This window comes from Aspergillus bombycis (assembly GCF_001792695.1).
Source record: "Aspergillus bombycis strain NRRL26010 chromosome Unknown contig00154, whole genome shotgun sequence".
NCBI lineage: Eukaryota > Fungi > Ascomycota > Eurotiomycetes > Eurotiales > Aspergillaceae > Aspergillus > Aspergillus bombycis.
In genome coordinates this window covers 1-25,471 of record NW_019170156.1, presented here as the reverse complement: position 1 = coordinate 25,471, position 25,471 = coordinate 1, and the positions used below count along the sequence as shown (strand labels likewise).

Sequence of the window (25,471 nt, the reverse complement as noted above, 5' to 3'; positions counted from 1 at the left end):
CTCATTCTGTTGTTTTTCCTGTTCTTATTAGCATTTATATCTGTATAGTATCAGTTTGAACCAGTCAAGATACCACCCTCTTATTGATTGCAGAATCGTGATGCAGTACCACCGAAGCCCAAGATTTACGGAGACTGGGGTTGATTACAATGCACGACGCAAAGCCCATTGCAACATGGTGGCTTATGTTCAAATCACATGCATTTTCTAATCGTCTACATTGCCGCTTTAAACGGTGTTCAAATACAAAAACATGGAATTGAGAAACATGCTAAACAGAGAGAAGGGATCCATCTGTCCCTTACGAGGCCACAAACCAAAGATGGGCGGAATCACAGACTCCACCTTTACTCGGTTCGCAGAACGCGGGGCCCCTTCCTCTTGGTAGCGCGCTTCCGCTTGTGGCCCCGCTCAAAGGCTGTGGCACTGTTGTGGTCGCGGCCTAAGTTGTCAAGGTCCTTGACCTTGTAGATACGGATGATCCAGTTCTCGCTGGTAAACGCTTCTTGGAGGGTGGAAAGCTGTGGCCCTTCAGCGGGCAGTCGGGAGCCTCGGACGCGGTCCATGGCCTGACCCTGCTGGAAGAGGGCGTTATAGTTATAGTAGGACATTTTGTACCTGCCGGGTCTCATTAGTACATGCTTTAAAAGGTATCAATTGTAAAATTCGGGCGTCCTTACATCAAGCTGTTGCGCATCGTGGGAGTAGCCTCATCATCCACACGGTATTCGCCCCGTGCGGTGAAATAGTCCCGCTCCTTAACCTCATCGGGCCAGATGCCTTCGGCAATTCTAACCATCCAGAGGAACTTATTGATGTCATCACCAGAGTAACCCAACAATCCGCCGAACACTACCAGCACATAATCAACATCATGCTGGCGGAGGATAGGATAGCTGACCTCCTCGCGAGAGCTCATCGCCTTTCCAACCGTGGCGATGTGGGTGTTATTCCAGGTGTTGTTGTCGACAAGAGTGGGGCGATCCGCCATGCCACCAATCTGGTATCCATAATCCCACCAGGACATGATCTTGGCGTTATCAGGGGTGTTCTGACGAAGCCAGTAGTAGGCTTCACGGTAATCGTCGATGATGAATTGGCTGCCGTCCGGCATCCGACTAGCCAGAACAACCGAAGGGGAAGAGTAGGCATTGGATGTGACCCAAGTGCAGTGCGCAACGAACAGGAGCAGATAAATGACGACAGAGGATGTCACAACAGCCTTGGAAATATAAGAGGAAATTCCAACAACCGGGTTCCTCGTGGAACGAAGGCCTTCTGTGGACGCCTCATCTTGGGCCTTGCTTTGAGGACTCGGCCCACGAGATGCAAACACATACGTATCAATGATGGTCGACAACGCCAGCGCAGCCGCCACGCAGACAATCGGGGTCAGTGTAAGCATGAGACGAACCATGACACCGGCGAAGTAGCTTGCCAAGACTGCGTAGATAATAACGAAGACGTGCTCATCTTTGAGTTCGCGGAAACACATGTAGACTCCGGCGGGGAAGAGCCAAATAAGGAGGTTCAAGTCAAAGAAGAAAGCTGGCCAAGCAGTCGGCTGGTGCTCCGACACTGACGCAATGATGGGGATATGGATTTTGGCGTAGCCAGTATCCCACAGGGAGTAAAAGCGACCGCTCCACGGGGCGATTACTCCGGACACGGTCAAAAGAACAAGTCCGGCAAAGGCAACGCTAAATACGACGATGACCATGGCAGTGAGAAGTCTTTGGAATTGTTTACCGGGGATAAAGCCGCGGACAAAGTCAGCAAATGCCACGAGTTGGATCAGACCAAATACACCTAGATAGTCGTTAGTATATCTCCCGTTAACCATTCGAGAGCACGCTTACCCAAGGCAGACATATGGTCACTGTTCCGAATGGGGAGGAAGCCGACGAATGGAATCTGCATGCTTGCCAAAGTTCCCAGCGCATACCAGGTGGTGTAGCTGATGTACAGACGGGAACTATATCTTCCCATACAGAGAAGTACAAAGACATGCAAGGGAATCAGATTGGTGATGAAGACATAACCACCCCAAGCCGACACCATGTAACCGTAGAAGAGGGCAGTCAGCGCTCCCCACATGATCGAACCGTTCTTGACGGCCTTGATCCACAAGAAGAAGGTGAATACAAGAAGGAAAATTGCAATGGCTTCGTTGTCATAGCTGCCCGCAACGGATCGAGAGATGTATCCCGGGGTAATGCCCATGAAAGCAGCAGCAAGGAGACCTGCAGAAGGTGAGATGGACATCTCACAAGTCAACAGATACATTGCAAATGCTGTGAGACCAGAAAATGCCGGCGCGAGCAAGACACAAATGTTGCGGATGTCGACGGGAATGGTCAGGAACCGGAGGATGTGGTAAATCACGCCGCTGGTCACCATGAGACCTGGGTATAACGTGCCACCAGTGACACGTCCCAGAGGGTGCCATGTTCCTGTATAGAATTAGCCAATTAGTATCTTAAGCAGGTGACTGTCACCGCTTAGCTGTTCAATGTAGCTGGTATCGCCTGTCGAATAATCACTCACGGTCATCAAACCAGTCCCAGAAGCTTTCGAAGCCATGCTGTACCAAATATTTTGTTGCGCGAAAGTTAAACCAAGGATCGACTGTAGGGAATAAAGTCAGTGGATACAGAAGCTCTTAGTGAAGAGAAAGACAATAGTATTGTATATTGGTCGAAGGCCGAGGCTGTGGGCAATTTGTCGGAGTATAGGATGGTTGGTGCTGAACGTACATTCATGGATAATGCTTTCAAAACCTAGCGCATAACAAGTTAGTATCAATTGACTCAATGAGTAGCTACAAGTAGATTATCTGTCGAACGACATACGAATCACACTGAACAGTCGACTCGACACTGCAGCGGCGGCGATAGTAACTAGAATGATAATGCGCAGCAGGCCGCGCGTATTCCTGCCGGTGTTGCCTTTCAACAAGGCATCAACAGGTGTTTCGGCCATAACGGCCAGAGAAAAACGTAAAAAGAAAAATCAATGGGGGAAGCAAAAGAGAGTTGGCCCTCGTCCTTGCCTGGAGCTGAAGAGAGGAGTAGTTGGATGTTTCGTTGATTGAATGGGGACAGCTTCGCAAGGTGGTCACTTCCGAGGCTTGGCATCAGGCACGTTTATACTTTACATACATACAATACCGTCACATTGAACTCTCCGCGCGCCCCCACACCGCACCGCCTTTGATATCAATCAACCGTCACTATCAATACTGCTGAGATTAGCTTCAGCGTGCTGCCCTTGGCCTTTGCCTACGTCCTTCTCCCGTCTTGCCGTCTCTGTGATTTATGCACTTTCATTTATACATTATCTAACTAAGATGGATTTACCTCCACTTTCCAGGGAACAACTTGCCACAGTGCTCAAATCCAGTCGTTCACCAACAGAGCTCTACAATACTTTGGTGGAGTATGAAGGCGAGGCTTGTTTAATGTCAACAGCTGATAGCGATGTATCGGAGCTCCTCAGTCTATTCTACTCGACCTTTTTCTTTGCGCATCTTCTGACAGATCAAATGTGAGTTCTACCCATGCCCGAAGCCTGCAGAGAAGGCCCCTGGTCAGTCAACCAATGGTAATAACCTGGCGTCAAATAGATACGAAGCTCGCGCGATGACTCAACGAATGCCACAAGGACTGTCGCAAAATGATCCGTCGCTCCAGAATTGCCTGACTCTATTACGGGCTGTTTGGCAGAGGAAATATGAGTCGATCTACAAAATCTTAAGAGAGCTACCCTGGCCAGAGCTCCTGCGTCCGGCGGTAGAAAACTACGAGAGTATGAGAAACACATCGACTTTGTTTCTGTCGCTGTGACTTGCTCTGACTATTTTCCCAGCATATTTTCAAGAGAAAACATTGAAAGAAGTCAGCCATGCCTACGAAGCGATACGGCCTGCAACAGCTGCGAATTATCTCGGTCTCGATACTGCTGCAGCAGAGCAGGGCGACCCCACAGTGATACAGAAATTCACTGCAGTTGGTTGGATATGGGATGAAAGCACAAGACTATTACACCCTAAACCTATCCCCATGGCACCAGAAAAGGACACTCGGTTATACGATGAAGTGAGTCAAATCATGGCATTGGTTGGGAAGCATGGGGTTTAAAAGGTGGACGACTCGGACACGACATCGCTTAGAAACCTAGAAGATCCGACTGGCTGAACAAAGGGGAGCCGGGGTGGCTACGCAACAATAGACCTCCAGGTCTGTTTAATGGCGGGAACGTCTGTTGAGCAATGATAGAGTATCACCCCACCCAAGGGCGCACACAGTACAAGGGATCAGCAATGACACCAAAGCGAACAGAATCTCTTGCTCTTCTGGCCCAACTGTAGTGTACAGACGCACAACAGCCCAGGGTATGTACAACGACTCGGAGAGGATCTCTAGTAACGTAAAAGAAAAATCATTCCTTTCGCTCGCAATGACACGACTCTGGGAAATTAGGCCAAACAATAATACATAATCGGGGGTTACCCGGAACAACCTTCCTTGTACCCTAGGGGTACGACCGTTGTACCAGAACAGTTGTCACTCGTCCTTTCACTTTGTACCATCCAATTCCTCTAGTTCTCTCCGGCCTTCATCTTCAGGTAGGCCTCAAGGTCGAACCGGCTGTCCTCGGGATCCGTGATGACTGCAGTCAATCGTTAGTGTCGGATCAAGTATGGCATTGCCTTCGTGGAATAAATCGAAGGCGTCGCATCTCATTCAGGGCTCAAAAAGCTGGCAACATACTTCCGCTGTTTTGTGTGTCCTTGGGTGCCGTCTTCTTCTTCCATTCGGCCTTGGCCTGCTGGATCAGGCGCTCCTGGCGGGCGTATTCACGGTCGGCTTCGGCACGCTTCGCGCTGGCAGTGATCGAGGATTGGTGGTAGGCACCGTAGAAGAGGCCGGCTACGAGAGCCGAGTAGCGAAGGACCTGTAATGCGGGTATGATGCTGTCAGTTGCCCAGGGTCCATTATCAGAACGGGGCCCTTGCGGACACTCACGTTGACACCTTGTGCGGTAGCCATCTTTAAGATCCTGGCCTCCGGAGCGAAATTCAAAAAGGACAAATAAACGCAAGGTAACAAGGCCGGATTCCGAGCGACCGTTTGGAGGGTATCAATTGGCAATGGCTGGCAATCGGACAGGATACTCAGAAGCTTGTTCAAGGCGAAGTTCCTGTCGCGAGTTTTTCCGGACCGTCGGGGGCCTGTGCTTATGTCATCCGCCGACCCGGACTCTGGGCGCGGGACGGGGAAGTCCAACTAACACGCATAACATCACTTGAGACGGGAGTAAATAATCATAAACTTGTAGTACCGAACTGATCTGGTTTGGATGGTACGTCAGCCCATCGGCTGTCTCAATTCACCATGTCATCAGCTATGCAACAGCGAAAGGCAGAGATTCTCGCCAAAAGAGCGAAACTTGCCGAACTAAAACGACAAAGAGAGCTGCGCCAGCAGGAGTTCTCGCAAAGTCGGGCTAACAGCGGTGATGCTTCCGAGGTAGGGGACATTCTCCAGCACCACCAATATCCTACAGAAGAACCATTTCTTTTTTAACGCCCCCCACCCATTATAGGTTGTGTCCCCAGTTCCTAGCCGTGCCGATAGCAGAGCGGAGCTCGATGACCTGATCTCACGTCTTGTGGACCGTCCCGGGTCGGCGTCCATCAGCCACGCAGATGGCCCTTCACGCAAAGGGAGCAGACCGAATTCAGTGATTAGCGCTAGCCAAGTGAGCGGAGACCATGCCGAGGCATTTATTCCTGCTGCGCGGCCAGTTTCGCATTCGATCGCCGTCCAAACCGTCGGTGCAGAGCCATATCCGACAGCACCACCCCCTGAACCAAAGCCCGAAATTGTTACATACAGCAAAGGAGTCCAGACAGATGACTCGAAACAGCCACAAGATAATTCATCGATCGAATCTGAAGAGGAAGACGGACAGGATCCTACGGGCACAGGTAAACGCCTAAGCAAGAAGGAGCGCGAGCGCGAGAGGAGATCCGGAAGAAGCTTCGCGCAGAAATTGAGGAGGAATTGCTAGCTACCCAGCAGAAGGCAGAACATGACGCCGAGGATGAATCCTCAAAACTACGGTATCCATTGCGCACACTGGATGATGATGAACTGAAAGCAGTGACTTCTTCTGAGGATTTCCTGGATTTCGTCGAACGTTCCGCAAAGGTCATTGAGCGTGCTCTAGACGAGGAATATGACGTACTAGCGGACTATGAGCTTGGTGGACTTGATGGCGATGTGGAAGAGGATGACGAACATGGGAAGAAGAGGAGAGGCATCAGAGAGGTTTGCCAGTTTTGGGACGAACGATGGAGCAAGAAGCGCATGATCAGCGACGTGAGCTTTTCTCCAAAGGTCTGTCACCAGCGAGATTATTTTCCCCTTGTTATGCATCGCTGACTAGCCACCTATAGTTCCCAGAGCTTGTTTTAGCTGCATACACCAAAAACCCATCTGCACCTCATGAACCGGACGGCCTGGTTCAGATTTGGAACCAACACCTGCAATCCCGCCCCGAGTATGTGTTCCATTCTACATCCGATATCTTGGCGGCCAAGTTCTCTCCATTCCACCCTAATCTTATAGTTGGCGGTTCGTATTCCGGGCAGGTTCTGCTTTGGGATACGCGGTCATCGCGCGCAGGTGGTGGTGCACCGGTACAGAAGACGCCTCTGACTGGTTCTGGGCACACCCATCCGGTTTATAGCATTTCAATCATCGGCACACAGAATGCCCATAATATACTTACTGCGTCTACGGATGGTGTGGTTTGCGGCTGGACTGTTGATATGCTGTCTCAACCTCAAGAATATCTCGAACTTTCTACCCCCCCGCCATCTAAAACCGAAGATCTCGCCCCCACGACCATGTCGTTCCCACAATCCGATCCGACGTTTTTCATCGTTGGTACAGAAGAAGGCGGGATTTACCCCTGCCATCGCTATGACCGAGCCGGTGCTAAGGCCGGAACTGATCACCGTCTCGCGTACCGCGGCCATGCAGCCCCTATCATGTCTACAGCCTTCCACCCGGCACGGGGCCCTGTTGACCTGGGGGATCTAATGCTGAGTTCTAGTTTGGATTGGAGCGTGAAGCTATGGCGTGTTCGGCCACCAGCAACCACAGCACCGGCCACCTCAGCCATCTCCACGACACAGGTTGTATCTCCGATTCTCGACATCAACCGCGAAGACGTTGTCTATGATGCCCGGTGGTCTCCCCACCGCCCTGGCGTTTTCTCCCTCGTCGACGGTGCTGGAAACCTCGAAGTTTGGGACCTCTACACGGATACGGAAGTACCAGTTGTGCGGACCACACCGTCTAAGGGTCGTGGTGGCGTCTTGACGAGTAGTCTCAACAAGGTGGCCTGGGAGGAGCGCGAGGGAAGGCGGATTGCCACAGGTGGATTAGATGGGGTTGTCACGGTCTTTGAGGTAGGGAAGGGTCTTAGTGGCACTCCTGAAGATGTGCCTGCCGAAGAATGGGCCGGAGTGAAGCGACTGGTGGGGAAACTCGAGCAAAAGGACCGGATCAACTGAGGTGATAATTAGCTTTACGATTGACATAGATCGCTTCGTTTCTCAACCTCCAGTGGACGGTCAATGCGTTTGACTCAAGACTTTGTGCGGGGAGTGTTGATCCCCCATTGCCTGAATGCCGCAAGATCTTCATCCGCAGGCTATCGTCCAGTTGCTACAGCATGGTAGCTCCTCCCGTCCTCTTGCTCATTTTGTACCAAACTTCCTTGCATGGCGTCTTTATGTAGTTTTTATCATATACCCCTCGGGCAGCTGTTGATGTATGTATGCATTTGTTGGACCAGGAAGGCAGGTTCTCTGGATTTATACTCGACCTGACTTAGAAGGGCATTAAAATGTAAATATTCTACTTTCGAGATCTGCGTGGCGGGAGTGATTCGGTGTTCGGTGTTCAGCAAGGCAATTAGCGGTATCCATGCCATACGTGTCGCCATGTTCCTGTATGTCTCAGGCCGACATGACCTGCCGTGTGAAATGATCTCCACAAGGGCTCACAGTCTGCAGGGATTTTCAAGCACTACAATTCCCGATATGAACCGGACGGACATGGATCTGCCCCATCTCGGATCTGTTATGTGATGGGTAACACTTGGGCACCTCTTAGATGAAGTACCAGACCATCACTCCAGACTGATTCAAGAATTGGTCACTGGTGCTAGGTGAAATGCAAACTATTTTAGTGAAGTTACTCGCAAGGTGAAGTATCATTCCAAAGTTTTGTCGGATCTCGGATCGTTTCTGGAATTTGCGCGCATGATGGAAGAGGCCCCAGCCCCCATGATGGTACGAGGGCCTGCGAATAAGTTCCATTTCGGGCCATTTCGAGAGGAGGAGGGGTGTATGGTCTGCATCCATGGCTATATTGAAGGGAATATACTTTAAAATGACGGATCACTCACCGCTCATCTTCTGGAACTTTATGGCATATGCGGTTTGAGTACCCACCAAGTATTGGGAGAAAGTCAACACCTGAGGAGGTCAAATGATAAAAGTTCCCGTCAGTGGCCAGTAACTTTCCTAGTGACGGGACACTGAATGTAAGCAGCCGAGTAGGAAGGAAAAAAAAAAAAAAGAAAAAGAAATGAAAACCAGGGGTACAGCACAAGAGCAACGTTCCTCGTTCATCACATATCTGCAAAAATGGCGCAGGGATGCAGACCCATCGGAGGATATCCAGGACCCCCCAATAGTCGGGCGCGCGAGGTGATCCGACTGTCCCCTAGCGAGGTCATTCATTCCGGTCACAGACTCAAAGGTTGGAGAGTTTGATTGTTTTCAGGGGATCGACACGGGAACCTGATGCCTTGCATGGCACATGCCTGAGAGAAATCCATCATTGGAGTGCTGGCGGTTTTAGGGCTTGTCTGTCTGTTGACTCTAGACCGAATGAGAGGGGAAGCGTTAAGCCCCTTGCGGTATGGAGCTGCCGCGATGCCGATTGTTTCCCCAGCCAATCCACCGCCCTCGTCCTCCCATGAGACCGCATGCCGAGCACCAATGGAGCCTAAGGCTGCCCCACCTGCAAAAGGGTCCTTATCGATTGTCGACCCCACGGCTGGTCCGGTCGAACTAACAACAGACTACTGTGAAGGAGACGACCGACTATTGTGATACAAACTCACATTTCAACCGCCTCTACTTCGGCAAGGAAGCTAACTGATAGCACCGCTGCATTCCATCATGCAATGGCAACCACCTTCGGCCCCACGTGGCCCTTCAAAGCCCGAATTGCAGCCGATCCTCAGACCTGATCGGGTCATACAGGAGGATGAAGTTGCTCATATAAAGGCGTCGACCTGGTCACCAGAGAGACCACGTCGTCCTTGGGTGCGCACGACTCTCATCACGGTGCTGCTGTCCATCATGAGCATCATTTCGTTGCTCGCCTTCTTCTCCCTGGGCCTGGGTATCAACGGCCTTCCCCATGCCCGTCCCTCAAGCCCTTCATACGGCAAGCCGGTAAACCCTATCAAGGACACTCCGATTAAGAACGTGGTATGTTTCATTCGTTGTCGATTACTGAATGGTTACCTTTCGCGACCTTCAGGACTAAGTAACAGTATAGGTGGTATTGGTCGAGGAGAACCTGAGTTTTGACGTGTTTGCCGGTGGCTTGACATACAACTCCAAAATCGATGGTTTGGTCAACCGCGAGTACTGCAACCCGTCAAATGCTTCAGATCCATTCTCAGAGAAGGTTTGCGCCAAACCGATCGCGAAGAATGTGGCCCCCGATGACCCGGACCACAGCATTACGGGTGGTAACCAGCAGGTGTATAGCACCTACCACCCCAACGCGAAGAATGACATGCCTGGCATGCAGGGCTTCGTAACGGAGCAGATTGTCTCTTACGGGCTCGGCTCCGATTTAAGTCGCGCTGCAGAGGTCATTAACTACTACACGCCGGACCACGTACCGGTTTTCAATGCCATGGCCGAGAATTTTGTGCTTTTTGACCGCTGGTTCGCATCGGTTCCGGGACCGACTAACCCCAACCGTGCGTATCTAACTTCGGGCACCTCGCACGGTCACGGTCAAAATGACCACGACTTTGATGTCTCCAACTTGCCTCAGGTGTCTATCTTCGAACAGCTCTCGGCCGCCGGTATTAGCTGGATCAACTACTCCAACACCACTGGCTTCCTTCCAGATTCTTTGTTCTACCAGTGGACTGCCAAGAGTGGCAAGGGCACCACCAACGTGAAGTCTATTGACCAGTTCTTCAATGATGCTCAAGCCGGTACGCTGCCTCAGTTTACCTGGATCAACCCAGAATGTTGCTCGTATATGTCCTTCCACCCACCCTCTCCGATCAACATGGGCGAGGGCTTCATTAAGAGCATCTACGAGGCGTTGCGCTCTTCCCCGCAGTGGAATGAGACGCTGTTCATCCTGACTTTTGACGAGCACGGTGGTTTTGCCGACCATGTATCTCCTCCTGAGAACGTGCCGGCGGGCGATAACCTGACGTACACCGAAACGGCCAAGGACGGCCAAGAGGCCACCTTCCATTTCGACCGTTTGGGTATCCGAGTGCCCACCGTTCTGATGTCGCCATGGGTGGGCAAAGGCGTGGTTCAAAATAGTCCGACTGACCAGCCTAACGAATTCACCCACACCTCTATCCTCAAGTATGTGGCTGAGCTCTGGAACCTAGACATCCTCACGCCTCGCGTCGACTGGTCTCCCAGCTTCCGGGGGCTGGTCACCAACACTTTCCGTGAGACGCCGGAGAAGCTACCTGAGCCGGCTGATTTTTAGAACCGAATCTGTACAGTCTAGACTCGACGTCTAGAGTAGCATATGACCATGATGACGATATAATTATGACCCTAACCGTTTCAATTAAATGAATCCAGGCAACAGCAAAGATTTTACCTTTGTGGAAACTCTCCATTCCCATCTAAGGAACCGGTACATTAGTATGCCTTGTAGAATTGGTTCAGCCTCCACTACCTTAAGGTCGAGTCAGGGGAAGCCGGGTATATACTCTTCCGCAATTCAGAGTATAGTGCTTGGTACTCGTCAAGTGTCTCTATCGTTTGTTTTCTTGAATGTAGAATGTCCTTTATTGCCAGGCCATCATCGTAGTTGGCCGTGTTCTGTAAACGTACTTGGGAGTCGCTCAGCGTTTACCTCCTTGAAAAAGGTCTTGTTGTATGTATAAGATGCTACGATTTGAGGACGGCCACCTGGTGCTCGGAGATAAAAAAAAAATTAAAATTAAAATTAAACGCACTGCGGTAGGCAACGTTCAACCCCATTTGCCCCTGATCAACCATTGGTACTGGTGGTGATTGGAGACCAAATTCTTCAGCATCTTATCTCTTGATCGTTAACTCCGAGGGCTCGGCGATAGTTACCCGTTCTCTCTTAGCGGATTCAATAGAACAAAAAAAACGTGCCCAAACCCTCCAGAAGACCGCGTCAGACAAGACGAGTGCCAAGATAGAGCCAAATTTCAGTCATTCTATCTCCCATTGAATGTTGCTGACATGGTGACTCCATCATGGGTACATAGCTTTGCAGGCCCAGAGATAAGGGCTGGCCGGAGAGATCAGATAAGGCCGGGGGTTCAGCCGAACCGGACCATCAGATAATAGGCAATTCACGACGACAGACTCGAGCCTCAAGGAAGACCTTTTGTCTTGGCATCTTGCCACGCAACCCGGTGACGACTGCCTGGATAGATTTAAGGATGGCAAAGCGTTGATCTGCCGCTTGGCCCACAAGCTTGATACGAATCCCGAACTTTATGGTGTCGAAGACACTGGCCTCCCTCAGCCCTAGCCTTGCAATAAATAGGACGATACTTTCCCCATGGACACTCCCAGATACGACCTCATCATTCGTTCTTTCTTTTCGCATCCTTTGTATACTTGTTGACCTCTGCCGTTCTTTTGGTTTGAAAGATGCGCCAACATTCGCGCATGGCCGTTGCTGCTTTGGCAGCAGGAGCGAACGCAGCTTCTTTCACCGATGTGTGCACCGTATCCAACGTGAAGGCTGCCTTGCCTGCCAACGGAACTCTGCTCGGAATCAGCATGATCCCATCTGCCATCACGGCCAGCCCTCTCTACAACCAGTCGGCTGGCATGGGTAGCACCACGACCTATGACTACTGCAATGTGACAGTCGCCTACGAGCATACCGGCAAGGGCGACAAGGTGGTCATCAAGTATGCATTCCCCAAGCCTTCTGACTACGAGAACCGTTTCTACGTTGCTGGTGGTGGAGGCTTCTCCCTCTCCAGCGATGCGACCGGAGGTCTCGCCTATGGCGCTGTTGGAGGTGCCACCGATGCTGGATACGATGCCTTCGATAACAGTTACGACGAGGTAGTCCTCTATGGAAACGGCACTATCAACTGGGACGCCACGTACATGTTCGCATATCAGGCACTGGGAGAGATGACCCAGATCGGAAAGTACATCACCAAGGGCTTCTACGGCAACAGCAAGCTCTACACCTACTACGAGGGTTGCTCCGATGGAGGACGTGAGGGTATGAGCCAAGTTCAGCGCTGGGGTGAGGAGTACGACGGTGTGATCACTGGTGCCCCGGCCTTCCGTTTCGCTCAGCAACAGGTCCACCATGTGTTCTCGTCCGAAGTGGAACAGACCCTGGACTACTACCCGCCTCCATGTGAGCTGAAGAAGATCGTGAACGCAACCATTGCTGCTTGCGACCCGCTTGATGGAAGAACCGACGGTGTCGTGTCCCGGACGGATCTCTGCAAGCTCCACTTTAATTTGACCTCCATCATCGGTGAGCCGTATCACTGTGATGCGGAGACGAGCACCTCTCTTGGTTTCGGCTTCAGCAATGGCAAGCGCAGCAATGTCAAGCGCCAGGCCCAGGGCAGCACCACCAGCTACCAGCCCGCCCAGAACGGCACGGTTACCGCACGCGGTGTAGCTGTCGCCCAGGCCATCTACGATGGTCTCCATAACAGCAAGGGCGAGCGTGCGTACCTCTCCTGGCAGATTGCCTCCGAGCTGAGCGATGCTGAGACCGAGTACAACTCTGACACTGGCAAGTGGGAGCTCAGCATCCCGTCGACCGGTGGTGAGTACGTCACCAAGTTCATTCAGCTCCTAAACCTCGACAACCTTTCGGATCTGAACAACGTCACTTATGACACCCTGGTGGGCTGGATGAACACCGGTATGGTGCGCTACATGGACAGCCTCCAGACCACCCTCCCGGATCTGACTCCCTTCCAATCGTCCGGCGGAAAGTTGCTGCACTACCACGGTGAATCCGATCCCAGTATCCCCGCTGCCTCCTCCGTCCACTACTGGCAGGCAGTTATGTCCGTCATGTACGGCGACAAGACGGAAGAGGAGGCCCTGCAGGCCCTCGAGGACTGGTACCAGTTCTACCTGATCCCTGGTGCCGCCCACTGCGGAACCAACTCTCTCCAGCCTGGACCTTACCCTGAGAACAACATGGAGATCATGATCAACTGGGTCGAGAACGGCAACAAGCCATCCCGTCTCAATGCCACCGTTTCCTCGGGTACCTACGCTGGCGAGACCCAAATGCTTTGCCAGTGGCCCAAGCGTCCTCTCTGGCGCGGCAACTCCACCTTCGACTGTGTCAACGATGAGAAGTCGATTGACAGCTGGACCTACGAGTTCCCCGCTTTCAAGGTCCCTGTATACTAGTGTGTTTGCGTGATTACTACTTGCCACTCATCTTCTATGCCGAGTGACGAGATTTACGAATCCGGTGACTTCTAAGTGAAGTTAATCTTCCCGACTTTCATTCTTCATTTCATGCTTCCTGAGCACCTGGCTCTTTTATCTATACATTTTGAGTATTAAACCCCCGGTTTGAGTGTACATACGCAAACTGAGGTCAACCGAGACAAATATAAAATCTCTTTCTTCCAAGCAACCTTCCACCGAGCTTGTACATGGATAATCACACAAGACCAATATCACAGCGAACACTACTTCACCATAACTCTACATAAAAAGCCCATCAGCCGACAACAAACTCTCAATCTTAATGATAATTTCTTATATCTAGACATTACATACAAAACCCACCTCCCAAACCCACCTCAAAACCCCAAAAACCCCCTCTTCCTCCCCTTAGTAGACCTGGACCTGGACCGTCTCGAAATGGCCGAATTCCTCGTATTGACACGATCTATGTCATACGGATTAGCCTCATAACTCGCCGTCTCATCCCGCACAGTCGACAGTGAGCTCCTACCCCCAGACTCCACCCTCTCCAAGTCCTGTCCCTCATCAGCACTCCCCCTCCCCTCGGCCTGAACCCTAACCTCCTCATCAACAACTTTCTTCTTCTTCTTCTTCTTCTCCTCCTCCTCCTCCTCCGGAGAGACTGTCTTCTCCGCCAACCGCCTCATGAAATCATCCGCCTCAGCAGCATATTTACACTTCCTCCGTATAACAGCCCCATACTTATAGAAAACAAACGGAAAAGGTACACAAGCAAGGGCCAAAAAGGCAGGAATGCAGGACGCCCAATGGACGCCCAGGTTGCGATACATGTAGGAGGTGAATAGGGGGAAGCCGGCACCGAAACAGGACCTGATGATGGAGTTTGCGGCGAGCACGCTGGCCGCGTAGATCGTGTAGGCGTCGATAAGGTAGGACATGATATTGAGGAAGACGAGGACCATGCCGAAGCCGAAGGGGGCTGCTGCAATGATACTGACGATCCAGTGGACGGGGGCCGCGTTGGTCCAGGCGAACCAGAAGAGGCCGATGGGGATGGCGACACTGCCGATCATGGTGGGTGGGAGGCGGGCCTCAGGGGGCGCGAAGCCGTGGTGGGCTTTGTGGACTGCGACGTAGCGTTTGTTGTCGTACATGTTTAGGGCGACGGCGAGCATCATGCCGATCATGACGCCGAGGAAGGGGAGCGAGCCGACGCCCTCGGTCCAGCCGCGGAGCTGTTGGAAGACGATTGGGAAGGCGTCGAAGAGCATGTAGAGGGTGCCGTAGACGATGGCCATGTAGGTTGAGAGGAGGAGGACGATGGGCTCGGCGAAGAGGAGGATCCAGGGGCGCAGGAGGGCGGCGCCGAAGGCGCTCGTCATGGTCACTTTGCCACGTTCGAGCTCGAGTTTGCTCCGGTGGACTTTGCCGGTGAGCGCTGTGAGGCGGGCGGCGCGTTTACGGAGAAGTAGCGGAGCGTAGGTTTCGGGCACGAGGAGCGATTCCACGATCCAGATGAGGCCGGTGAAGGTTGCGAGGAAGCCTTGTACCCAACGCCAGCCGGCGTTTTCGCCGAGGAAGCCGCCGATTACGGGGCCTAGAGTTGGACCTTTGGTCTTTTGGTCAGTTGGGGTCGACGATGGTGTGTGGTGGTGGTGTACCTACCTAGGAACGGCGCGCCGGCGAATAAACTTGTTGCTAGACCTCGTTCTTCTGCCGGGAAGATATCGGCGATGACGCCTCCGGCGTTTGTTAATGGTGAAGATCCGAACGAGCCAGCGAAGAAGCGCAGAATGATCAACGTCCAGCTATTTTGTGCACCGGCGGCGCCGGCACAGAAGAATGCAAGAGCACCATATGAGATGAGAAAAACGATCTGGCGACCGACCAGTTCACTCAGAGGCGCCCATACTAATGGGCCAACTGCAAAGCCTAGGACGAACAGCGACACACCCAGCGTCGCCACTTCCTCGCCGATACCGAAATGTTTGATGACTTCCTGGATGCCTCCTGCATAAGCAGAGGAGGAAAGCGAGACGCCGAATGTGGCGAAAGCAACGGTGATGGTGTAGGCCCATTTCAGGGACTTGTTGAGCAACATCGGGTTGCGGGGATCATTAGGGATCCATTCCACAATGTAAGGGTCATCATCTGTGCCGGAGCCCTTATAGGGGTAGTCAATTATTTCGGGCGTGACAACGCCTTGGTCGGTGAGTAGGCGCCAATATGGGATTTCGTGGGGCCGAGGGGCTTCATGGATATAGTCTTCGGAAGTCATTCCAAGGGGCTTGTGTGGATATAGTTATACTATTGTTCATACTGTGCGATGAACAAAAAAAATGTAAGTGGGATGGACAAGGATCGAAAATGAACTTTTTATATACACAACACCGTTGCTGACACCATGAGATCAAAATCTGCGAGATGATAACATCTACAGATCAGATACTAAAACAGATACTAAAAGAAAAGTATGACGAATTGCAACACCATTGGCTTAGAAAGCTGTATACATCGGGTGGTCGCTCCACTTGGGTGATCCTGCAGCCCGCTTTGGTCCACTGGCTGTCGACTCGGCTTGTACTTCGGCAAGCCGAATTGCATGATCCCGTTCAAATCGGTACCGAGGTTCGGCTACGGGATTGGACGCAGTAGCCGTGTTTCCTAGACAGTTGACTGTGGTTCTAGAACGATTACGGGGGCTTGGGATATACATGGCATATAGTTAAAATAAGGTTAAATCGAGCTGGAACGTTATTGGGAATCTGTTTGCCTATAGGGCAACTGAGCCACTCCACTGTCGCGTTCCATGATCATTTTCCGTTATCAGAGTGCATATATATATATACATGTTAGCAAGTGGATACATTGCGAATTATACCCAGACTTGTACATACTTTGGGAATACTGCCACTGTCTCGTGAGAGGTATATAGTCTGTTCTCCCACGTCGAGAACAGATTATGGCGTGTCTTTAGGTCAAGGGAGGATTGGGTTTGGCCATATTTGCTAGCAAGATACAAACGATGCGCGCAAAAATGGATGGAAGTAGAGGTAGCAGAAGCAAAAAATATGGTCCCGGAGAGGCTCGAACTCTCGACTTCTGAGTTATTAGCTCAGCACTCTAACCGACTGAGTTACGGGACCACTTGTTGAAAAATTCGGCCCAATAATTGCTTACTAGTTCCAAGGTTGGCGCGCCCACTTAATGTTGCCAACCAAAGCTCTTATCAGCGGAGACTTTGTACGTTCCGCACTTCAAACCCTCAATATCCTTGACAAGCGCTAATGGCTCCTAGTGCCAGATCCATTCTTTTTATATTTATACACCTCTATACTGAATCTATATAGCGTTCGCATTCACAAGGTCTAGAGCCTCTTCGGATGTAAACGGGCCCGTATAAAATCTAGTGGTGGATGTGGTTGGAGAGCTTTCCTATATTCTTCTGTACACCCAACATGGGCCAAAAGGATAAGGCCTACACCTATTCCATTTGACGTAGAGAGATCCTGGGCATGCATGAGCCATGCAGGTCAGAATAATACCATATCCAGCAACGCTACTGGACCACCGTAGGTTATTTGCGAAGTCATAGGAGGTCGCTTGCAGGACACCGACTAATTCCCGTTCAATGTACTGACGTGACCACCCTGTGCCAGCCGAGAAGTACCACAATACAACGTTGAGAACTCACCAAGGATTTGAAAGCCCGCCTTTAGAAAGACATTCAAGTCCAGGTAACTTCCAGCCTAAGAGTTTGTCAGTTTAAACACTGTCCTAAAAGATCGTAAACCGAGGCCTTACTAAACGACTCTCAACGTTGATAATTCCACGATATCTACACCGCACAATGGCCATGGCAAGAAGGTAAGAGAGGACGTGTGAAACTTCTGTGGTTGGGTCTATTAGAATGCCCGCTAACTCTGCATCATTTGGACCCAAAGTGGGAAAGTATTTGGCTGGTAGAGACTGGCGGCTGCATAATAACGCCGAGGCCACCACAGCTTTACTGGCCGAGTTTCGGACGATCAATACATCGACACCGTTGGATGCCTGAAACGCATTGTGGTACATCTTTTGCACTACCTCAGGGGACAAGAGAGTGCTGTTGTTCTGGATATACGGTTCCAGGCACCTCGTGCTGTAACTGGTGATATCGAACTCTCTCTCGTTAGTCAAGATCTCGAATGTCCACCGGTTGGAGTTTGAATTCATTAATGGGGCAAGAGCCATCAATTCTGAGATCTTTAGAATATAAGTTTGCCTTTTGATTGCTTCTTCCCACCCTCTTAGATTAAAATCAGCCGTTGTTTTCTTGATAGAGGGAAAAGAAGCAGTCCAGGAGAGCCTTACTGGTTCAACATCCAGTTCATCAGGATAGATGGCCCTGCGACCTTTCTGGCGTAAGTAGAGGTGCCAGGCACCATGGCCGGCATATCAGAACCCAGCTGAATATCCCGAGGATTATATTGTTGGACCAAGCGTGTGACTGCCCGTTGATACAGGGAACGTCCGATCCCTTGGTTTCTTTTTTCTGGATCTACCGCCAGAAATGCAATGGCCGCTCGTGCAATGGCTTCCACATAAGATGTGATGCAAACACCATAAATTACATGGGTGCTCGTATTTTTGACCAAAAGGATCATCGAATCAGGACTATTCAATGTCTCTTGTAGCAGATAGTGCACATTTTCATGTGTCATGTTTGCCCATGGGCGCCAGATATCATTGACTCTGCATAGAAATCTGATGATTCCGTCCATGTCCCGTCTGGGGTCCCACTGTTGTACTAACCAGCCTAACGAATCTTTGCGTTCTGGGGTGTCATTGCTGAGATCAATCACAGGTGAGTGCCCTGGAGGAACTCCCACAGGGCGGATATAGCCAAGTAATACTCTCACCAAGGAACAGAGGGCGAGATGAGTGTAGTCATATGTGCAAATATAGGTTGGGATCTGGAGCACATTCAGAAAGTCATATGGGGAGCTGGTGGCTACCACGATGAATTGCTTCGGGTTGCTCGAAATGTCACACAACATCCCAACATGTTTTGTGAAGCCGTATTGATATGAGTTGCGACTCACATCCGCCGTCACTGCAATTACGACCTGGGCTCGGGAAACCAAGTCCTCGTGGTAGGGGCGGATGCCACTGGCGGCATATGAGGTATGCACGATTTTGCCCTCCCAGTGTTTTGCAAGTAGAAGTCCAAGCTCCCGAAAAGTTAGTTCGCCTTCCATATATTGTTTTTGGCCAGTGCTAGATTCCGTTTCCTTTATATGTTCTCCCATATTGCTGAGAGATGATAGAGGCTCGAGTAATGGAGTAAGAAGCAATAGCTCAAGGGGTTGACTGGTAGTGGATCGGATTGGTAATACTGATTTGGTATCTCGAACCACAGTAATGGACGATTCATACGCAGACCGAGCTAGTTTGGAGTGTGATAAAGCCAGGGTGGATAAGCCCGACGTTCCACTAGGCTTGAGCGCGGTAGACCAGGATGTACAGCGCCGTCTCATCTTCGAAATTCTTTGTGCAGAGTCTCGAACTTGCATCTCGGAGAGGATACCATTCTCAAGCGCAGTTTGAACACCTTCTATAGCTTCAAGCTGGTTCATGAACGAGTGACATACCATCAGCATGTCACAGCCAGCCGACAGAGCCATAATGGCGGCTTGCCCGAACCCTAGACTTTCATGGAGTGACTCAACCTCGAGACACTCACTGACAATGACTCCAGGAAAGCGCAGTCGCTGCCGGAGGATATTGCTTACGACCGTCTCCGAAAGACAGGCATGTTTCACATCCAAACCTTCTCTGATGTTGGGCATGGCACAGGCACCAACCATGATGGAGTCGACACCTTCCTGAATGGCACTCTGGAACGGCATAAATGCTTTTCGAGTTAATTCTTCCATGGTATCCGGCACACATGGGATATCTGCGCCAGTATCATCTACCTGTACGTTGCCGTAGCTGGGGAAGTGTTTCCCACAGGTGGCTACACCTCCATCATGATACCCTGCGATGAAATCGGCGCCAAAACGTGAAACAGCACTGGGATCTTCATCCATCATGCGCACTCCTAATGGGTGCGCACTAGGGTTCGACACTACATCCAACACAGGGCCTAATATCCAGTTGACCCCTAAGCATTTCATTTCCTTTGCCGTGGCCGTGGCAATAAGTTTGGCTCTATCACGGTCGTTGCCGGCCACCACACCCATGGCAGAGGGGAACTGTCGAATGTCATCGTCTGCTGCAATGGTATTACAACCTCCATTTTCTTGGTCAATTGCAATTAATAATGGATGTTCGTGCCCAGCTTCGTACGCCGTGTACTGAAGATCTGAGATAAGCTATCCAAACAGGTGTCAGCTATTGCACACTGGGATCCACTGGTTCAAGCAGCTAAAGTTACCTTGGTTACCTGTGCAGCACCTATCATCGGTGACCCGGACGCAATTTAAAGTCATGATTGTGATTGGGGCTGCTCCTCACTGGTCAAATTCTTGGGGGTAATGAGAATGGCGCCAATATAGTGGTCCTTTATCAAACGACATATATTCGGTGATATTTCGGTCCCGTCGAAGCCAGCGATGAACAAGCTACCGACAATCCTGAGGAACCAATTCAATTTCTTATCCAACAGGCAGGGGTAAGGGCTGCTGACCGTGCGATATCTGGTGGGATGGCTGGATGAGACATGACACCCAGCATTCTACTATGGAGAAAGCTGTTGGTCCTCGACTCCAACCGTGACTACCCTGCCTAACTATGCGTAATAGGAGTGTAACCTAACCAAACGTAAGGGTAGCAGGCATCCTCCTGCACTCCAAATGAACTCGTTGGCCATTGTGAAAAAATCCTTCCCAGGTAAATCTTAATGAAGAGACACAACAGGCGTCCGGGGTTTGGGGTGGGGAAAATGTCACCCGAGTGGGCCTCCAAAGTGAAGTGGATACATGTTACTTCTTTTGATGTCACCGGGTGGCTAGTTTTTCTCTCTATTTGCTTTCTGTTCGTTGGACCATTATTCGACAACCACCATCTGTGCTCATGGCGTGTGGATCCTGTGGCATACATGATTTTTCACTCCGGAGTACATGCGGAGTGTTTATTGAGGTTCATCTGCCCCAGGACTACTCAAGAGAGGCAAAGAACGGGGTTCGGGAATTCAATAATCCTCCCACAACTTTACTGCCCTACGGAGACATTTCAATTGGAAGAGCTTATCAGAGAAGCCCACAAGGTGGGCCGCCTCTTTCTGCCTGGTTTCGAAATATGTCCTTGAGACGGGCTTGAACAGCAATTTCCCCCCACCTGTGATGGAGCTGAATACGGCTGTTGAGGCAAATTCCGAGGACTATCATGAATCATCCACAAGCCTAGAGGACCTGAACATCGACGAGTTCTTTCACTCTGTGGAGGGGAATATCTCATTGGATATGCTCTATGGTGCCAGCTATGCCCATATTCCGACCGCGGACACAGTCACCGATGTTACGGTTCAAAGTCCGCATGGGCATTTGACCTTGGACCATGGAATAAGTTTGTCGGCTGACGAACCACCGCCAGAACACCTGAAGGTGAACGAGGGACGGTACGTGCAAAGATCGCGACCGATTTTGATGTGCTCCGACTCGCTTCAACAAGTGGTCAATATACATGGCCAGCGAGAAACAATCGAGACCCAGGCGTCTTTGACAGGACTGTTTTTCCGGGAAGATGAATCAGTGTCGACCCCAGGTACGGGCTTAAATATAACTCCCTGCTCGGAGATTACGTGCTACCGCCGAAATTTGTTCAAGGTTCATGCTACTGTGTCAATGCCACAGGTTGGCGGGGACCTGAAAGTGGCAGAGGACCAGTCGACCGAGACTGTGGTTGGTTTATCTGCGCAGATCCGAGCAACAGAGAATCTGAAAGACAGCGCGGTGAATATTGTTCGGGCTACTTCGAAGAATAACGCGTTCAATAATCTCCAACCATTGCCCGTGTCAATTACAATGGATCAAGTTACCTCAGGATCCCCAGTCCTAATATCCTGGGAGAGGCTACAGTTTCGGCACTCTACCGTGAAGGTACCCCGTGCCGCAACACCAAGGCAGCATTATCGGATCATTGTTGAAGTGATAGCTACTCTATCTGGAGGACGGATGGTCTCATTATCACGGTCAGAAAGTCCACCCATTATCGTGCGGGGCCGGTCACCGAAAAGCTATCTCGAACCAAGAGACCCGGTCAGCCAGGTTGTTCCAATGAACCCTGCAAATGTCTATCCTCACCCTGAACCAGTTACTTCGACCCTCCCAGGCAACCCCGGAACGGGTGGAATCGAAACTTTATCGGGAGCTAGAAATGATTCTCACATTGATGGAATGACAGCATCTGCGCAGAGTCCGCACAATACCCCAATCAGCATGCCTGATGAGGAAGTATTCGTGGGGAACTATACATACGTTCCAATGCCAATATCGGATTGGTCGCCTCCAGTCGATGCGGTGTTTGTATGTTTCTTGTCTCGAGTTGTCTTTATACAGATATGCATCGTTCAGGTACTAATGGGTATACGTTTTCGATTAGCGGCCACATAGAGTGCACCACAGAAAGACGACCAATGCTGTTGTTCGTCCCACCACCAAACGGCGGTACTATGTACAGGATGACAACGTTTCCCCGAGTCTATATTCTCGCACCTGAAGATCCTTTCCGTGTTCCCTGAAACCTCACCCGCGCATTCACGGTGTGGTTTTTGGACCCGGCTCGTTGACATTCATTGATAGATATGCAGACCAGAAGACTGCCACTGTGTTAGACACCAGGAGACGATACTGTAAAGGAACGAAAAAGAAATTTGCCATCTGAACCGCTGGATTCCAGTCAAGTTAGCCTCTTACCTACTGGATTAGGTCGTCAGCACTCTTACCAGGCCACAGTTTGTAATTCTGAACTAGGACGCCAGCGAAGTTTGATTCCACTTGACGTTGAGTGAGTTCTAGCCGCTTATAGACACTGTCTGTAGTGGGCTTGGCTAATTGTACAAGGGTGAATAGACCGACAATGGACACCGGGGCGAAAATGAGTTGATCGGCAGTCACTCGAGCCACCGTGCTGGCGAGCCTAGAGGGCAGTTGAATCCGGGCCTGCAAGTGTCGATACCTATTTACCCGATGAATATTGGTGACTATTCTTGAGGAGGGGATTGAGATAGTTTTGAATCAGGGAGACAAACCATACAGCCATCGTGGGACCTAGGGCACAGCCACCTATAGATGTCATAGTTGCCGTGCGATACCAATCATATTTCTTGTCGGAGTTATTATCAGAGTTGGCCATAGCAACGTTCTGAGCAAATATGTCGCCCACAGCGTATAATGCCTGATATTCCGTCAATCGCCACCTCCGTTAGGAAGTGATGCTTATAGTGGAGGGCCTACCGCAGCTGTCGCGCTCTGCGTGCGCAATGGCCGTTTGGTTAGCTGCGCCTGATAAAATATCGTCGCATAGCGCAAGAAGACCATTTTAGTGAACAGGACGTAAGAAGTTGCCGACGGAAGAAGAAAAAAGAAATTGTCTAAATTCACCGAGTATGTATACTGCTGCGAGAACATTTTGTCGTCGAGGCCCACAAGTTTACCGTGACCCCGTTCTCTGTCACCTGCCTATTTAGGGTTATGTGTCGCGAAGACCTGGTTTCCATTTAATCATGAAAAATGGATTCATTCCTCCGCGTGGCATTCTTCTATGCAATGGTACGATGCTGAATTGCTTGGAATTTTACCACGTCCTTGTAAATATAACATCCTTACGCCTGGTCTTTTCCGGGAGACCACCTTTGTGAATATTCTTACGTTCGTTTCATTGGCCACCCATGACCTTTGTCAAGGCCCCCGTTCGGGCCTTCGCCAGCCCCTATTCATTATCCAAGGTCGTGCGACCTTCCAGCACTCAGCATCGATGTCGAATCATGGCAACCATGGCTGACTTGACTGAACAACCTTCAAATAGAGCCGAAGGCTCCATTGCCTCAGCGTTCGCCTCTCTATCCAACCAGTCCATTGACCTTCCCGCACGATTTATTCGCCTAAAACAAGATATCTCGCGAGGAAATGGGGATGCTATCTTGGATGGATGGCACCGGCTGTTAGACCGGGTAGCAGCCGACAAACTAGCGCAGTGGGATTCTCATATGATCCCAGAAATCAAATTCTCCGCGATCAAGTCCAACAATGGCAATCTTCCGGACCATGCCAAGCAAGCTCTGAAGGACCGGGGTACAATCATTGTTCGAGGAATCGTGTCCCCTGAGGAGGCTCTTGCATGGAAGCAACGCATTCGCGATTATGTATCTGCAAACCCTTCCACAGCAGGGTTTCCCGCAGACAACCCACAGGTGTACGAATTGTACTGGTCAAAGTCTCAACTGGAAGCTCGTTCGCACCCCAACATGTTATTGACTCAAACTGCACTCAATCAAGTTTGGTCTGCTAAGCCTGAAGATCCCGTTGATACCTCTGTGCCTATTACATACTGTGATCGTTTGCGCATTCGCACTGTATGTGAACCCGAATCTTTTATTATTTCTGCCCATCTTACTAAACTGTTTCTTAGCCGGGTGATAAGTCATTCAACCTGGGACCACACCTTGACGGTGGTTCACTGGAGCGCTGGGAAGACCCAGAGTACCGGAAATGTTACTCACAAATTCTTCAAGGCGAGTGGGAGAACCACGATCCCTTTGCGATAACTCATCGTCTCAAGGCGACGGTTGACATGTACCACGGACCCGGTGGCTGCTCTGCCTTCCGTTCCTACCAGGTCCGTTGAATCTCCTGCCCTCAAGGTTCATATGCTAACTAAGTAATGCACAAGGGGTGGCTCTCCCTTTCTGATTGCTCTCCTGGTGCTGGTACTCTCCGAGTGATGCCCGATCTCCTCGCTTCAACTGCATACACCCTGCTCCGGCCCTTTGTCTGCCAGGATACTTCAGGAGCATGGGTTCTTGACCAAGGAACGAGCACCTTCCATGGAGCCGCGATGGGCGCTGGACAAGAGTTGATGGCTGATGGACACGCTCATCTATACTCTAAAGGATTTGTCTCCATCCCTCGTGTCCAACCCGGCGATGCGGTCTTCTGGCACTGTGATGTCGCTCATATGGTAGAGAACGAACATCGCGGAACCGGTGACTCTAGCGTGCTGTATATCCCAGCTGCACCACTGTGCGAGGTTAATAGCTACTATCTGAGGAACCAGCGGAATCAATTTCTCCAAAGCCGACCGCCCCCTGACTTCCCTGGCGGTGTCGGCGAGAGTCAGCACAAGCACCGAGGCACTCTGGACGATTTATCCGATCGAGGCAAACATGCTATGGGCTTCTTGAAGTTTGAGGCTACTATTTCGGGCTCCCCGGGGCAAAAGGAGGCTGCACGTCTAGCGAACGCGATCTTGGGATTCGACGTTGACTAAGTGATGCTATGGACCGTGGAGTTTTCCGTTTCAGCATTGCCGAGAACAGGGAATAAATTGCCTGTTATAAGAGCATTTCAGTTCTAGTACTAAACATAGGAGTTATTGATGCCTTCGCCTCATAGTATCTCGTCGTAATAATAAGCCGTATGGTTTCTGCATCCTCTGTAATCTTTATCAGCATCATCGCTTGGCAATCACCCAGTTTCAACA

At 50.8% G+C, this 25,471-nt stretch overlaps 9 protein-coding genes across 9 annotated transcripts; 5 read left to right on the top strand and 4 right to left on the bottom strand.

Annotated features, from left to right (window-relative positions):
* Positions 1–347: 347 nt before the first annotated feature.
* ABOM_010848 (dolichyl-diphosphooligosaccharide--protein glycosyltransferase subunit STT3) lies at positions 348–2,982 on the bottom strand (the record flags this gene model as incomplete). Its single annotated transcript, XM_022537976.1, has 6 exons — positions 348–618; positions 681–1,809; positions 1,860–2,453; positions 2,548–2,628; positions 2,757–2,780; positions 2,853–2,982. The coding sequence occupies 6 exons, from the start codon at positions 2,980–2,982 to the stop codon at positions 348–350; spliced, it is 2,229 nt and encodes a 742-aa protein (XP_022383920.1).
* Positions 2,983–3,349: 367 nt separating this feature from the next.
* ABOM_010847 (CSN8/PSMD8/EIF3K family protein) lies at positions 3,350–4,139 on the top strand (the record flags this gene model as incomplete). The annotated part of the gene is made up of 3 exons (XM_022537975.1): positions 3,350–3,546; positions 3,626–3,807; positions 3,868–4,139. The coding sequence occupies 3 exons, from the start codon at positions 3,350–3,352 to the stop codon at positions 4,137–4,139; spliced, it is 651 nt and encodes a 216-aa protein (XP_022383927.1).
* A 461-nt stretch (positions 4,140–4,600) lies between these two features.
* ABOM_010846 (ATP synthase subunit e) lies at positions 4,601–5,051 on the bottom strand (the record flags this gene model as incomplete). The annotated part of the gene is made up of 3 exons (XM_022537974.1): positions 4,601–4,671; positions 4,773–4,956; positions 5,028–5,051. 3 exons carry the CDS (start codon positions 5,049–5,051, stop codon positions 4,601–4,603), a joined length of 279 nt encoding a protein of 92 aa, XP_022383926.1.
* A 345-nt stretch (positions 5,052–5,396) lies between these two features.
* Positions 5,397–7,588, top strand: ABOM_010845 (putative dynein intermediate chain; the record flags this gene model as incomplete). The annotated part of the gene is made up of 4 exons (XM_022537973.1): positions 5,397–5,531; positions 5,608–5,992; positions 6,055–6,404; positions 6,464–7,588. 4 exons carry the CDS (start codon positions 5,397–5,399, stop codon positions 7,586–7,588), a joined length of 1,995 nt encoding a protein of 664 aa, XP_022383929.1.
* A 1,680-nt stretch (positions 7,589–9,268) lies between these two features.
* ABOM_010844 (putative phosphatidylglycerol specific phospholipase) lies at positions 9,269–10,850 on the top strand (the record flags this gene model as incomplete). Its single annotated transcript, XM_022537972.1, has 2 exons — positions 9,269–9,583; positions 9,654–10,850. The coding sequence occupies 2 exons, from the start codon at positions 9,269–9,271 to the stop codon at positions 10,848–10,850; spliced, it is 1,512 nt and encodes a 503-aa protein (XP_022383928.1).
* A 1,151-nt stretch (positions 10,851–12,001) lies between these two features.
* On the top strand, positions 12,002–13,759 carry ABOM_010843 (putative tannase; the record flags this gene model as incomplete). Its single annotated transcript, XM_022537971.1, has 1 exon — positions 12,002–13,759. The coding sequence occupies one exon, from the start codon at positions 12,002–12,004 to the stop codon at positions 13,757–13,759; it is 1,758 nt and encodes a 585-aa protein (XP_022383923.1).
* A 401-nt stretch (positions 13,760–14,160) lies between these two features.
* On the bottom strand, positions 14,161–16,064 carry ABOM_010842 (MFS transporter; the record flags this gene model as incomplete). Its single annotated transcript, XM_022537970.1, has 2 exons — positions 14,161–15,395; positions 15,452–16,064. The coding sequence occupies 2 exons, from the start codon at positions 16,062–16,064 to the stop codon at positions 14,161–14,163; spliced, it is 1,848 nt and encodes a 615-aa protein (XP_022383922.1).
* Positions 16,065–17,403: 1,339 nt separating this feature from the next.
* Positions 17,404–20,234, bottom strand: ABOM_010841 (uncharacterized protein; the record flags this gene model as incomplete). Its single annotated transcript, XM_022537969.1, has 4 exons — positions 17,404–17,535; positions 17,591–18,074; positions 18,140–20,145; positions 20,208–20,234. The coding sequence occupies 4 exons, from the start codon at positions 20,232–20,234 to the stop codon at positions 17,404–17,406; spliced, it is 2,649 nt and encodes an 882-aa protein (XP_022383925.1).
* A 3,426-nt stretch (positions 20,235–23,660) lies between these two features.
* Positions 23,661–25,258, top strand: ABOM_010840 (DUF1479 domain-containing protein; the record flags this gene model as incomplete). Its single annotated transcript, XM_022537968.1, has 3 exons — positions 23,661–24,344; positions 24,401–24,607; positions 24,662–25,258. 3 exons carry the CDS (start codon positions 23,661–23,663, stop codon positions 25,256–25,258), a joined length of 1,488 nt encoding a protein of 495 aa, XP_022383924.1.
* Positions 25,259–25,471: the final 213 nt, after the last annotated feature.